General features: G+C 44.2%; 1 protein-coding gene across 3 annotated transcripts in view; it reads right to left on the reverse strand.

The window, feature by feature from the left end:
- Positions 1-15895, reverse strand: part of HRAS (HRas proto-oncogene, GTPase) — a 71397-nt gene that overhangs the window by 14302 nt on the left and 41200 nt on the right. For all 3 annotated transcript variants that reach the window (XM_077321332.1, XM_077321331.1, XM_077321333.1), the window contains exon 3: positions 10757-10935. In XM_077321332.1, the coding sequence (XP_077177447.1) occupies positions 10757-10935 (179 nt within the window). The remainder of the gene's footprint in view (positions 1-10756; positions 10936-15895) is intronic.

The following is a 15895-nucleotide window of genomic DNA, read 5'->3' on the forward strand; positions in this document are numbered from 1 at the left end:
CTTTAGTCTTGGCCCATCTACACTGGTTCTTTCTCTGTTTCTGGGCACAATTCAGGGTGCTGGTACTGGCCTTTAAAGCCAAATATGGAACCAACATACCCCAAAGACTGCCAACTTCCACCAACCTATTCAACCTCCACAATTACCTTCATAGGTCCTGCTTCTGGTGCCCCCATCCTTGGAGATTAGGTGGGTGGCAACGTGGGAGACAGCTTTCTCAGTTGTGGCACCCAAACTCTCTCCCCAGGGAGATTTAAACTGAAATAATGGCTTGGCTGTCAAGTAAGTTTCTATGGGAGTACGCAGCCCACAGATAGTCCCAGATCATTTGGGACTTTGAAAGAAAAAGCTGTCATATTTTTCTATACGTGCATAGATTTTAAAAAAACTAGACAGAGGAAGAGAGTGAAGAACAGTCAAGTAGCGCTCTAATTATTCTCTATATCACTTGGCTTCATGAATAGAATTAATTGCATTCCCTGCTCCTCCTGAAAAGTCATCAACAAAGAAACTCAAATATTCTGACACAGAATAAATCATCCCGGAAGTTACCCAGACCATGTTTACTTTGTAACACTGGGAAAGGTGCTGCAGCAATTACACGTCACTAGTACACAGTGGGGAATTTGGCATCCCAGAAGGGGGGGGGGAATGCATAATTTAATTGGGCATAAGATTTGTTTTTGCAGAGGGTGATGATTTTCAGCATACAACAAAGCAGCAGAAGGCAAAAGGCTCATGGAAACATATGGTTATAGAGACCTTTACCAACCCCAAATCAAGAGGCTAGGAAGGAAAATGGCTATAATTCTCCCTCCCTCCCTATTGCCAGCATCAACTGATTGTTCCTTGCCCTGGACAGAATACTTCTAGTGGTTTACTGGCCATCCAACTTACTATAGTGTGCCCTGTCAGAGTTGAAGAAGGGATCTCTGGTTTGGTGACTATGACACTTATCCTCTGTGAGGGAGGAGGGAATAAAAAGGACATGCCTCTTAAAATGTACAGATCCAACAGGATTCCAAAATTCAGGGGATTTTAGGATTGCAAATCACAGTTCTGTTGAGGCTGCTGTGGAAATGTAAGATGTGAAACACCTGTAAACACCTGTCAGGGCTGCTCCTCAGTGGTGACCTCCCCCTTATTCTAGGCAGAATCTAGTCCCATCACATACCACAAAGCAGGGTGACTTGGAGACACCCAAACAAATGTAGTTCAAACACATGCAAAACTGAATGTTTTAGGAGGCAATTTCTATGAGAGTGATATTGTTTTTGGTATCAACTAAAAATTGTAAATAGTATTTTTATTGTTAACTTTTTGAATACAAAAAAACTAAAAGCTATCAATAAAAAACAATTTACACATCTTCTGAGAAAAAGCAAGTCAGAAATGAAGTAAATAAAATAAATAACTGGAAGAAACCAATACCCCCTTAAGTCTATACTGCTCCCCGCTACCCATATACAAAAGGCAGGGCCATTCTCTGCCCACTCACAGGCCACAGGATCAGCCCCAGGGTTGCTGCAAGACAAGAACTGCCTTTAAAACAAACAGGATGTAAGAGAGACCAAAAACCAAGAGAAAGGAAACTGTAGGGCAGGGGTAGTCAAACTGTGCCCTCAAACTGTGGCAGGGGCTAATGGGAATTGTAGTCCATGGATATCTGGAGGGCTGCAGTTTGACTACCCCTGCTGTAGGGTCCTGGCACAAGTCCTAAGAGAAACAAAACAGAAATCTCCTGTTACTTTCTCTATTTCAAGGATCCCCAGTTAGGCTGTGACTTCTGAAAGTTTAGAAGTCAATTACAAAGTTTACACATGTGGAACATAGAAGCTCCCTCAAAAAACCAAAATTTCACATGACACTTCTCATTTCATAGCAGCCCTCATCGTGCATTCATTCAGTCATTGACCTGCAATAAAACCAAAGGAAACAATGGTGGATAGTAATATCTAGAAAGCAGTCTTACAAGCAATCCCAGCTTCCCATTACACCAGGAAAAACCAAATACACCAATATAGGATGGGGGAGACTTGTCTTGGCAGTAGTATGTGCAAAAAGGATCTAGGAGTCTTACTAGACCATACATTGAACATGAATCAGCAGTGTAACTCAGTGACTAAAAAGGCCAATGAGATTTTGGGTTGTATCAAACAGAATATCATGTCCAGATCACAGGAGGTGATGGTACCGCCTTACTCTGCTCTGGTTCGGCCTCACTTGGAGTACTGTGTTCAGTTTTGGGCACACAGTTAAAGAGGGATGTAGACAAACTGGAATGTGTCCAGAGGAGGACAACAAAGATAGTGAGGAGTTTGGAGACCAAGACGTATGAAGAAGGATTGGGGGAGCTTGGTTTGTTTAGCCTGGAGAGGAGATGACTGAGAGGAGATCTGATAACCAAGTATTTAAAAGGCTGCCATGTAGAGTAGCGATCCCCAACTTGTGGGCCGCGGACCACATGTGGTCCTTCGACTAATTGGAGGTGGGCCCCGAAGGACGCCTTCTCCCCCCCTCCCCGGCCCTTTACTTCATCACCCCCAGCCCTTTACAACACACTTCATTGTTGTGGCGTGTCTGTATCTTATTTTGAAGGGATGTTTAAACATTACCATAGCGATCAGAGAGCGCTAGGGCAGTGGTTGAGAGTAGAGGAGTAAACTACGCCCCCCCCCCACTGGGCCTCAGTAAAAGGTGTTGAGTGGTCCCCGGCGTTGAGTGGTCCCCGGTGATAAAAAGGTTGGGGACCACTGATGTAGAGGATGGAGCAGGGTTGTTCTCTCTTGCCCTGGAGGGACAGAGCAGAATGAATGAGATGAAATTAATTCAAAAGAAATTCCGTCTAAACATTCGGAAGAAGTTCCTGACAGAGCGGTTTCTCAGAGGAATAGGCTTCCTCGGGAGGTGGTGGGTTCCCCATTTTTGGAAATTTTTAAACAGAGGCTGGATAGCCATCTGACACGAGTGGCTGATTCTGTGAAAGTTCAAGGGAGTGGCAGGTTATAGTGGATGAGTGATAGGGTTGTGTGTGTCCTGCATAGTGCAAGGGGTCGGACTAGATGTCCCAGGAGGTCCCTTCCAACTCTATGATTCCATCAGAGTGTCCAGGAAACTTAGTCAGCAGAGGTAGAATCAAACAATGTCTAGCATCCTGATAACAACAGAAAAATCCAACCAATCCTTTTGTGACCTATATGGCCTTGGCAGAAGAACCGTCTTATTCTGTAGCTCAGTATTTACAAGTCATTGATAGACTGTGGTTTTTGCTCTCTTTAGACCCATTTTCAGGAGTTGGTCCCTGAGCAAGAAATTTGTTAATTATCCCCATGCAGCAAGAGAGCTGAGGGTTGACCAGCAGAAAAAAAGCTGTAAGTCCTACTGGTTGGAGATGAAGTTTCAACTATTAATTAATTATTGACAGCCAGGTCTTGGCCTCTGTCTTTAGAAGACTTGCCTCCTGACAGAGCACTACATCTTGGGGCAGTAAAGAGAGCTCTCAGGAATCATGACTGCATTCTCCTCAAAGGGACAAAATTGAGCACCATATACCATTTCTCTTAGAGATTTGGCCAGGTATAATTTGAGGCCAGCAGGAATATAACTGCCTTCCTTGGTACGATGGAATCTCCATGTGGCCCCTGCACTCCTTTGAGCAGAGTCAGCTCCAAATCTAAGGTATGCAGTTTTTGCCTACCATTGTGCCGAAAAACTATACCAAGCTGTTTGAAGCATTTCATTTGCTCAAGGCAATGACTATCAATAGACCAAGTGAAGTTTTTTACCCTATTGTTAGAATACACAATTTTCATTTTGACATAGTTAACAATTAAATGCTCATCCTGACACTGTGAAGCCAGAACTCCCAAGGTCCTTTTAAGGCCTATCCTAGTCTGCGAGAAGATCATAGCATTGTCAGCATACAAGACAATTTAGCAGCTGATTTTCGATCATGGATAACTGTATTCTGCAGTTGTTTGATAAGCCCATTAATATGGATATTAAATGTTAAAAGGTGCCAGTATGCAGTCCTGCCTTATACGTTTTTGAGTTGGAACTGGATTTGATAATTGGCCCTTTAGACTAAATCAAACACAATTTAAAATTAGTAACAGCAGCTATTAATGAATTAGAACAGGGGTAGTCAAACTGTGGCCCTCCAGATGTTCATGGACTACAATTCCCATGAGTCCCCGCCAGCATTTGTAGTACATGGACATCCAGAGGGCCACAGTTTGACTACTCCTGAGTTAGAGTTTTAACCATAAAAGGCCAATATCAGAAGACTGGGGGGGGGAATAACTTACGTGCTCCCAGGTAGAACATCTGGTGTCCTGAAGCTAGGAAGATCCAGAGGTATATGCAGATCTCAGTTTACTTGCAGAGCTTTGCTAATGTTCCTGGGCTTTTCTGACATATAAGCAGAGCTGTGTTACCTTGTACTAAAAATATTGAATTTATTTATTTATTGTGCCAGCACCCTAGAGTCTCTCTTTATTCTTAGCCAGTCCTGAGAGAAAGTCTTAACCTAACCCATCCAAGGCCCACATGAGGGAGGAGAGGCAGTACCCAATCAGTCCCCATGCAAGGAGAAGAAGGCACCCAATTGAGATGAGGTAGTGCCTGGTCCATGCAAGACAAGGAAAGCAGGCCCTGGATTACCTGAGGTAAGGGAAGTAGAATCTGCCAATTGATTAGGCAGGCTGCCTCTTCCACCCTCCTTCCATTACCCCTTGGGAGGGAGAGGCAGTCAGTCAGAAGGTGTCAGTCAGTCAGTCAGAAAGAAGGTGCTGTGAGGTGGGCTATAAATAAAGTAAATAAATAATATAGCTGAAAATGGAGGGGCCTATAAGATTGGTGAGTGAGTGCAAAGGACTGAAGGAAATAAAGAAGGATGAGGATATGAGGGTTGCCAGGTTGAGGGGAAAGGAAAATGTTTTGGGGAAGCTGAGACAGGGCTAATGGGTGCCCCTCATAAGACCTTGCCCGTTCCCCATTGTGCAACTTGGCCCATCCTGGTACCCCAGCACTGTGCAACTGGGCCATAGTTTTCCAGGGGCAGGGTAGGGAAGAAAACTGAAGATGAGGGAAAGATAGAAGTAGATTGGCTAGTGGATGGAAAGGAGAGAAGGAAGCAGGAAAAAAGAAGAGGCTAAGGGGACTTTCAGGGAAGGGGAAACGAAATAAAAAGGGAGAAGGGGGAAATTAGAAGCTCTCCCCACAAATCCCTGCAGGTTCCCTGCTTGTACCAAATGCCTCTCAAATATGCACAACATGCAACACAATGAGCACTAAGATGGCTGTCACAGAATGAGAAGCACTATGTGAAATTTTAGAGAGAGCATGTCTTTCAAGTAAACTTCAAACAGGCTTCTAAATGATCAGTAGTCACAGCCAACAAATGTTAGAAAACTGCAAGCACTATGTTCTTTTTAAAATAAAGAATCTCTATATCACCTTCAGCCATGCAGTATAATTAAGAATGCATTCTCCAACAAATATTTTTTCACTGCTCTGTGGAATTCCCTCTTTCCTTTCATTCAACAGTCAAGAGAAACATTATTTTTAAGCCTACACTAAACAGGTAGCTGAAAGACTGCATCTCCTTGATTTATGAATCTCAGGGCCTGCAAGTCTTGGAGGGAATCAAGACTCTTTCAATGAGATGTGCTTCCATGCCAACAGAAATGCTTCTATTGCAGATATATTCAAGGCCACTACCTGGGCCTAGGTGGATTATCACCACAGCTGATTCATCATTTGAGCATACAATCCTACAGTAAGTGGTTTAGTCCAGGGGTAGTCAACCTGTGGTCCTCCAGATGTTAATGGACTACAATTCCCATGAGCCCCTCCCAGCAACCACTGGCAGGGGTTCATGGGAATTGTAGTCCATGGACATCTGGAGGACCACAGCTTGACTACCCCTGTCCTACTGTTATCTCTATACTTGGCAGTCACTCTTCCTTCTCTGAATCAGATGAGCTTTGTAATATCCCAAGCATATCCAAGTGTCCTCCTTCCCCTCAATAGAGAATGGAACAATGGACATCATGAAGGTTCCTTCTTCTCAAGGGCAAATAGGACATTCTGGACCACCCCTAGCTGGAGGGTTTCTGTTTAGCCTACTACACTTCCTAAAGGGTGACCAACTACCCATCTCCATGTTCATAATTCTTTCACCGTTCTAACAGCTTATCACCAGTTTGGTGTAGTGGTTAGGAGTGCGTACTTCTAATCTGGCATGCCAGGTTCGATTCTGCACTTCCCCACATGCAGCCAGCTGGGTGACCTTGGTCTTGCCATAGTACTGATAAAACTGTTCTGACCAAGCAATGATATCAGGGCTCTCTCAGCCTCACCCACCTCACAGGGCGTACACAGAAGGCAACTGTACGCTGCTTTGAGCCTCCTTTGGGTAGAGAAAAGCGGCATATAAGAACCAACTCTTCTTCTTCTTCCATGTACAGTTTGTTTTATGGGATTCTGAAAGCCTTGTTATCTGTTTATTTTGCACACATTGTGGGCTACTATCAGCTATAAAAGTCTTCAGACTGAGAGGTGGGCTCCTCTTTCCCCAGAGATGGAAAGTGTAATACATTTCCTGCCTCTAGGGATTATGGGAAGAGGAACCCTTGGCCTTGAGAAGAAGGAACCTTCACAGTAAGTTCTATGTTCTGTTTTCCCAGAAGAGCAAGTAGGCTGTCTTCAATGACCAAAATTTCTATCCTCAGCTTAAAAGCAAGGAGCCATATATCTCTAATGACTTCTGTCTAAATACCTTCTGGAAAGCAACACTAGAAACACAATAGGGAATATTCATTAGTTTACTCAAAAACTGGGCGAGTGGAATATCAATTTCCTCTTAACTGAATGTATCCAAATTACAGATCCAAAGAGAACAAGGGGAACAACCTTAAGGTTGAAAGCCTGAATAGCTCCAGGTACATATTTGCCCCCTTTGGAATAAATAAACTTCTTACAGCTCCAGAGCACAGTTTTGACTTATTAAACAAAGCTTTAAAGTGAAATTTCCAGGACAGATCAGCTGAGAACAGAATACCTAGATAAGAAAAAGGTCTTATTTGTTCAATTTTGATGGGACCTATCTCCTGTTTTTAAGTAACACTAAAACATTAAATTTATTAAAATTAATCTAATAGACTGAGTTTCATTCCTGTAATAAAACAGAAGATTTTTTAAATATCTTAGTAAGCCAGTCCTTGTACATCATACATTAAATGTATCATTGGCATTCAGTAAAATAGAGACTCTAATGTTGGTGAGTTTAGAAGAATGGCAAAATTCATCAAAGTTTAAAACAAGGTTTTTAAAATATAAATTGAATAGCAGCAGAGCCAGTAAACAACCATGTCTAACTCCCCTGTACAAATTAAATGAGTTTGATAAATGACCTTCAATTCCACAGCAGACTTGGACAGTTGGATGAGAATACAGGCATTGAATGAGGGCTGCTAATCTTTTATTTATGGTGGTTTCCCCTAACTTTACCCACAGCTTAACATAGCTGAAAGATGAAGAGTAATTCCTCATGCTATCCTGAGAGAGGCCTGGTTTCCATACTCACCTTGTTTATTTGAAGCTTCTAAAACTGGCCATAGTAGGTCAGGAGAGTGATTTTGTTCCTGCTATACTTGCAATAAGTTCTCCTGTGATTTTCAAAAGCTCTGTATGATATTATCCTGCTCCTCTGAGGGAAGAGTGTGAAATGACCGCAAAAGATCAGAATCCAAATGGCCATCTTTTGAGAAAAGGGAATGCTTAGAAACACTTGAGGAAAGCTACCTATGAACTGCTTTCCTTATAGATTGACTTATAGATACAGATTTACCAGACAGTGGACAGCTAACAAAATTCTACTTTTTTAGAAACAATAGGAAGTTTCCTTTTTTCCTCCTCAAGATCAACTCTGAAGAAACAAGTGGGGCTAGAATTGAGTTGTAAAAGCATATCTGAGGGAGAATCCCATAAGGACTAAATAGCTGCTGATTATTCAAGTTTTGGAAAGGAATCTTAGAAGGAAAGAAAGGTTCAAGCATATAACTCCAAAGGAGCTCAGCAATCTGTACATAGCCCGTGGCACCACGGACTGAATAAAAGAGTAAGGGGTAGTGGGGAGGAGTTAGGGCAGGACCGGTCCGGGATAAAAACTCGGAGGGGCCAATCAGGAGCCGCAAAGCGGCTCCTGATTGGCCCCTCCGAGTGACAATCCCGCCCCAAGCAGCCAATGGGGAGCCGCACGAAGCGCGGCTCCCCATTGGCTGCTTCACCCGCCCAGGGAATATGGCGGAGCGGCCTCGGTGAGAGCCTCGGCTGGGGGGTGGGCCAGGAAGCCTTCTCTCGACCGGCGGAGCGGACTCGCAGCGTCATAGACGCTGCGAGGCCGCCAGCCGGCAGAAGGCTCCAGAGAGCCTTGGGTGGGGGGGTGGGCCAGGAAGCCTTCTCTCGGCCGGCGGAGCGGCCTCGCAGCGTCGTAGACGCTGCGAGGCCACTCCGCCAGCCGGCAGAAGGCTCCAGAGAGCCTTGGGTGAGGGGGTGGCCCAGGAAGCCTTCTCTCAGCCGGCGGAGCAGCCTCGCAGCATCATAGACGCTGCGAGGCCGCTCCGCCGGCCGGCAGAAGGCTCCAGAGAGCCTCGGCTGGGGGGTGGGCCGGGAAGCCTTGCTCCAGAGAGCCTCGGGTGGGGGGTGGGCCGGGAACCGACCGCCGACCTGCCTTCCAACGGCTGCACCGCCGCGGCCGCTCCACAACGCATACGCGGCCGCCTCCGACCTCGCCTCCTGATGGCCGCCCTCGCCCCGACGCCCTCCCGGCCCCCTGGACTGGCCAGGCCACTGGCGACGCGCGACGAGGACCACCGCCACTCCCAGAAAGCCTCCGAAAGGTCAGTCTGCCACCCAGACAAGGAAAGCCGCAGCCCCACCAACCACACCCCGCTGCCAAGGCTCCCGCGCCCCTCAGTTTCCCCTGCTAGCGCCCATTTTATTTACATATAAAATGGGCTTTTTTTACTAGTCTATCATAATGTTTAAGATCTAAATGTTCCTTCACCGGACATTTACTGCCCCATGGTATTATTGTGCCCTGGTATGGGTAAATAGACAAACTTAACAAGGGTCTAATTCAGGGTTTCCCGACCAGGGGTCTATGGGAGCGGGGGGGGGCAACCTTTCCTCTCCTGCTTTAGTGGACTCGGCCACAAGCTAGGGAACCGGTTGTTTCCACTGCTGCCACTTCCCCGTCCTGAGCATGAGTTCTCTCATTGTTTCTATGTCTGGGAGGGGGTGAAACCTGCACAACTACTCCTACCTTAAACTACATCTTGTCCGATCCCCCCATTCCTCCTTGAGCCTGCCTGTTAACACAGATGGTGATGTCACTTTTGGGGAGCATGGTAGGGAGGTGTGGCCAGCTGACTTCTGGGGTCTCTTTGAAGCCTGAAAAATTATTTACAGGACTCCGCCATGGTCAAAAGGTTGAAAAAGGCTGTTCTAATTGCATAGGTGATGGAAATGGAAAAATCTTGAAGATTTTCTCAAGCATCTCAACAATCAAAAATGTTAGTGAATCAAGAAAATTAATGACATCTATCTATTTAGGGTTTATATATATTGTTTCTAGCAAATGGGCACCCTCAGATAACACTGAAAATGGAATTTAATACAGAGTCCTCATTAAGGCAGGATATTTCTTTACTCTTATCCTTATCCAAGATATTATCTAACTTTTCATCATATCTATCTTCTAAAGCCTAGAATCTGTTAAGCAGTTTTAACCACAAAACTAAAGAAATCATCTAGTTTGTTTACATAAAGGAGCGTTTATAGGATCAAAAGGACAGCTTCTCTTCCTGCTCATGATGTGAACAAATAAGACCAATTAAGTATGAATTATCTTTCCGCTTTCCCATCCACCATTCTTCTTGTTCTTCTACCCTTTTCTGTCCCCAAGCTCCTCCGCCTTTCCCCACCTTACCTACTACTCCCTCTACCCTTATCTTAAAATAAATATCCTTGAGTTGAGTGTAGCCAAATTAAAACAGTAAATATAGTTAATGCACAAATGCTAAAATACAGAACTCAGAGGACCTTTAAAACACAATGAATTCTATTTTCTAGTTTCTGTTTCTATAATTTAAAATTAAATTAAGCCCCACTGCTGAATATTCTAAAACAGCTTTACATTTTTTTAAAAAAACAATGGAAACAATTAAGAATACTTAAGAAAATAAACTTATTGTAAACAGTTAAAATAAAATTATGAAAAGATAAAATTGAATGGGTTAAAAGTGTTTAAAATGTAAAGTGCTAAAAGTTAATGTTAAATAGGTTACAACTCAACCTTAAAATAGATTAAGGCATTAATCCTTTCTAATCTTTATTAACTGAAATAGTACATCACCCCCACCACCTTGCCTTGAATACACCAGGTACCAAAATATAAGATTTCAATAAAAACATAGATCCATTAATTAGGGAAAGAGGGAAACAGAAAATCTTGCTTCTCTTTTTAGTCACCATAAACACTAGGGGTGCAACAATTCCCTTGGGTGAAATTTACTTTGAGTCACTGATTAGAATCAGCTTAATGTGGTCTGAAACACTGGGGAAAAAACCTTAAAACAAGTTGCTGCACAGGTGACTCTTAAAGTGGGCAGCATCACAATCCCTTCCTCCAGGTGTTCCTCTAGAAAGGAAGGTTGCACTGTGTGTCCCCCATTGAGGGGTTACTACTGACCTGTACTGATGAATGTCTTCAAAGGACTTGGTGTTGTTAATGGCAAAGACACAAAGAAAGCCTTCTCCTGTTCGCATGTACTGGTCTCGCATGGCACTGTACTCCTCTTGGCCTGCTGTGTCCAAGATGTCCAACAAACAGGTCTCTCCATCAATGACTACTTGTTTTCTGTAAGAATCCTTCAGGGCCAAGGAAGAATTAAGAGGTGTTAGAAGAGGGACAAACAAACAGGCATTGGCCTGGCTCATTTATTCAAGGTCTCTGTACTCGTTACTACACAACTACCCCACCTCAACTAGCCTCCCACACTTTCATACCTCTTACTTTCCATGTCTCTTCTGAAGGTATCTTTCCCCCTGAGACATACCCACCCTTAACAAAATTTACACTGACTTGTATCATATATTTGGGCTGATCCTGCAGTGAGCAGGGGGTTGGACTAGATGGCCTGTATGGCCCCTTCCAACTCTATGTTTCTATTTTCCACATCTTCAGTTACATTGCTTCTAAACATAATGTATATCCACAGTTAGATCTCTTTTCTCTGTGCCACTTTCAAGAAAGCATCTTTTGTGATGGTGCTGCCCACTGGCTGATACTTCTTATCTGCTTTCAAGGAAGCTTCTGAAATGCTGCACACACCCCCCCCCCCCATCCTTCCCCATTCCTCTCATCAGGGCCTCTACAAGGCTCAAAACCAATCAGCATAAGTGACAATAACTCAAGCATTAGGGATGCTGCCAGTTGTCATTTCCTATTCTGGAAGGAAGAGGCATGCATGAACAAGCAAGAGCTTCAGAGAAAGGGTGTTCCTGCCTGGCTGGGCCGGGCTCCTTGTGGTTAAGGCACAGGGAAGGAGGGAAACACAATCTGTTATATGGGGAAGAAGTTAGCTTGGAAGGGTAACAAAGAGGGTCTAACCAGGTGCACACAATACTTACAGGTAATTTTTAACTGAACACAAATAACAAATCACATCTGATTAGACCCTCAGTAGCTTTAGTGATACAGAGAATCTCATAGTAAGCACAGAAAATAAACTAGGAGAAATTAAGACCACAACTTGAGCACATAGCTACAGCTATCAAGCTTCCTTCCAGTGTGTATGTCCAGGACTGTTAACCAGTGGGCTGGTTAAGTGAAGTGTTCAGACTTTCTCCCTAGCACAGAACAACATGTTTACCTGTGAAGTTAAAAAGCAGCAGGTGAAATAGGTCTAAAGGCTTGTTGCTATCTCAGCTGGTGGTTTTTGAATCAGTTACAGTGCTTAAAATATACAGGAGAGGAAGGATAAAACAGGTAACACCTCTGGTGTCAGAGTTGCAATTAAAATGACTGAAGCCCTGTTCCAGGCATTTACAGTGTTGTCTCCTAATAGACAAGGTTTGCTTTTGACACCAAAGCCATCCAGCCTTAGGGCAGCTTATTTTCTTAACTTTATTTAGTGCGTACCAATCCTTCTGAAAGCAGCTTTGCTCAAGGAAGCCAAGAGGGCCAGCAGTGGTTCAGTCATCTCCTGTGGACACACCCCATGCAAGCCAAAGAGCAAATACTATGTGGGCAACCACTGGCTGAAGTTCATCTGAAGCATAAGAACCTCCTGTATGCCCATCCATAAAGCTGCACATCAAGTCCAAGTCACACCCAAGAAAACACCCAGCAGATCCAATCCAATACTTTATTTTGCCCAGCTATAAATATTCTAAGTGGGAATGCTTCCTCCCATTCCCAAATGCCAGGGGACTCTTTTAGACCCAACACAACTCAGATGCAGAGCACTTTCTCTAAAATATCCTAGGGTCTCTCACCAAATAGCTCCCTTATCCTCATCACAAACTATTCCAAGATGTTTAAATGCATAATATTGAGTGTTCAGGCATTCCCTCAAGAGACTACTTATAAAAGGGTACCAATTCCAGAAAGTGGGTACTTATGGCTTTGTCACATGGACCCTCAACCCATTCATACCAAGTCTGCTTGTTGTTCCACAGTAGCACTCAATGATGCCTGCATTTGACAATGGGAGATCAACAAGCAGCACAAGTATCCTTGCCTTTTTCTTCCTGAGCATATATATACCAGTGGTGGGATGCATATTGAAAGCCAGGGGGGAAAGCTTGTATGGTCATTCTCATCTTATTTTTAATTGTGTTCATTAGTCAGATGTTCTGGCAGCACTTGATTGGTGCTGTTTTACTGACCTGAATTAAGGCAGGATATAAAGGTTTAAAATAAACATGTACATACACATTTCCATATCCACAAACGTGTAAACAAGCCATCAGATACAACAGTTACACTAGGAAATGCCACCTCTTAGAGCCCAAGATATCAATAAAGTTTAAAACTAGGTGCATTTCCACACCCATTAAATGTAGCGTAATGTTTGCCTAAACAAGTTGCTATATTCCAGCCCCTCCATATGATATTGCCAACATCCAGCATCTGGGCAGTAACCAGCTTGCTACATTCTCCATTTTAAAGCGCGAGTTTGAGAATTGCATAAAGTAGATTCACCAACCTATTTAGCATAAACTACCGGAGAGCAACCAGCAGTTAACCAGCAGAGGGAAGGCATGGAGGCTCAAACATGCTAAAGTCGCCCTTGCACCTGCCTCCCTCTCCCTTGTTCCCAGGGACAGGAATGTCTTTTTAAAAATGGCTTACTTCCTGGAGCAACTAATAGGCGGAGATGCGTGCAGACGATGCCAGAAATAAAATATTTTTTTTCAAAGTTGTAACACAAAGCGTTCCTCTCCAAAGTTTTCTCCCCACCCCCCAAAAAAATCAAGAACAAGATTTTTCGAAGTATGAAAGGATTTGTGATCCCATAAGGGACGGCATTCAAAAAGCACTATGCATCTGTGATTCTATGCATAGGTGTTTCAACGAAGAAGTATAAATTTAAAAAAAAAATAGTGGTCATTGCGAGAACTTCAAAATATGAAGAAAGGGGATTGGTTGCCTGGACTGATTGACAGGCGGAAGCATGACGCATGTAAGGTGCATTGCTCTCTTCCGCTATTTCCAGCAGCAGATGTGGAGGGTAAGACGTGTGAAAAGAAGTCAGACAAAGGTGAGACGGCAAAAAGGTGAGGAGGGGCTGGAAGGCGCAATAAAATTTAGTGCTTTCCTATTCAGCTGGTGTAATGCAATTTTTTTGATGTGCGGAAATTATTTAGGTAACCTAGTAGAATTCTGAAAACATTTAGAAACCAAGAGATTTCATCTTCTGTATGACGAAGCAGCCTGTCAGATCCCTGATGAAATGTGCATGTACATGAAAGCCTATACACAGAATTAAAGGTACTAAAGGTACCACCAGACTCAAACTTTATTGTAAAACTAGCTTCAAAGCCTGTTCCTAAGAACCGGCCTTGAAAGGGCCCCCTCCCCTGGGCCCTGGCCAGGCAGCTTAAGATGGCTTTGGGCCGCAGCTCACAGCCAGATAAAGTGGGGCAGGCGGGGGCTTGTTAGCAGGCCCAGGATAGAGCTCCTTAGCATGCAGTCAGCAGGTCGGGAGGCCCTCGTTAGCAAGCCCAGCCTAGCAGGCCGGGAGGCCCTTGTTAGCTGGCCCTGCTTGGCAGGCCAAGAGGCCCTAGTTAGCAGGCCCTCCACCACAACCCTTTGCCCAGGGCCCTCTCCCCTTACCTGCTGCTGGCTCCAGGCACTGAGGTGCATCTGAGAGCAAAGAGGCTAGAGTCCAGGGAGGGACGGTGGGAGCTGCAGGGGCAGGTCCAATCAAAGGTTTGCTGGCTGCACCCTGATGGGCCCTATTCCAACTTGGGCAGCCGGACACATCCCACCCCCAGGCTGTTTCACACATATATAGGGGAACCATGGATAAGGATAAGCAATCACTCAATAAATAAACACTTGATATGACAGTACAATATAACCATTCCCTTTGTTTATATGTTATATAGGTTGACCCTACAATAAATAAGGGCACTGCTACTTATCCAGTGGGATAACTACGCTAGCCTTCACTGACACCTGGAACTTTTCCTTCTAGGCTCCAGGAAGTTAGTGCAGTCAAAGCAAATGTATCTGCCAGATCACTCCTTCTCCTTCAACTGCATGAGCTACCCAATTTGCAGATGTAATTGCTCCTCTACTACAGTAGTAAAACAGCCCAAGTAACTTGGGCGGGAGCCCTCTGCACTATTCACCCCTTGTCCTGTGGCACTAGCTGTGAAGAAAAGCAAAATCATGTTTGCTACAGCTAGTGGAGGGAGAGAGGGAGCAGAGGAGTAGCAGACACAGCAGCACTGGGAATACCCAACAACATTTCCACATCATATCTTCCTGCTCCATATCGGTATCATATTCAGGCAACAGACTGGCTGTTAGCGCTTCTTGAAGAGAATGTAGCTTTTGGGAACAGTCAAAGAATAAAGAAGGGCTTCTAAGATCTTTGAAAACAATAAATTGGAAGCACACTTGATAGTTCGCTAGAACTCCCAGTTAGAATTGTTCTGATGGAAACAAGAGAAGAAACCCTCAAAAGATAAAGGCAGGAGCCTCCAAAGATAGCCATGTTTGCTGCCTAGCACTCCAAATGTAATGCCAAAATGCAGCCTTCCCCAACACACAATGATCCCACATATACACCCACAAGTACAGAAACTGCCAAGGCTAAAAGAATATTGTAAATCCAGATTCATAACACTGTGATCATCCTAGTAACTAACTCCCAAAGGGGAGACCTAGGAAACAGAAACATAACTGAAGAGCCCAAAAACATTGAGTGATTGGCTGGCAAAATGCCTACAGCTTTCAAAATGACTGGCATTTCACTCTCATGAGAGAGGCACATTTAGACCCCATCAATAATGTATCAGCAGCCTCCATCATGACTCTCCCCAGCTTGACAAATTATCTGTTTGGTCACTCCTGCATTCACCAGCCTGTGAATTCAGATGCAGCCTGCTTCCCTTCAGCATTCCTGGGTACAAAAACAAAATGACTGAACCTATTAAGGTCCATTTAACTTAGAAAACAGGTCACACATTCTAAGAGACTTTGGTAAGATATGATACTGAAAGGTCAGTGTTTACGACAGCTTTGACTACTGTAAAATGTAGTACTATGGAGTATAGGTCTAAAAGCTGAAGAGAGGACTAAATCTGGGGAACA

This window comes from Paroedura picta, chromosome 2, assembly GCF_049243985.1.
Source record: "Paroedura picta isolate Pp20150507F chromosome 2, Ppicta_v3.0, whole genome shotgun sequence".
NCBI classification, from domain to species: domain Eukaryota; kingdom Metazoa; phylum Chordata; class Lepidosauria; order Squamata; family Gekkonidae; genus Paroedura; species Paroedura picta.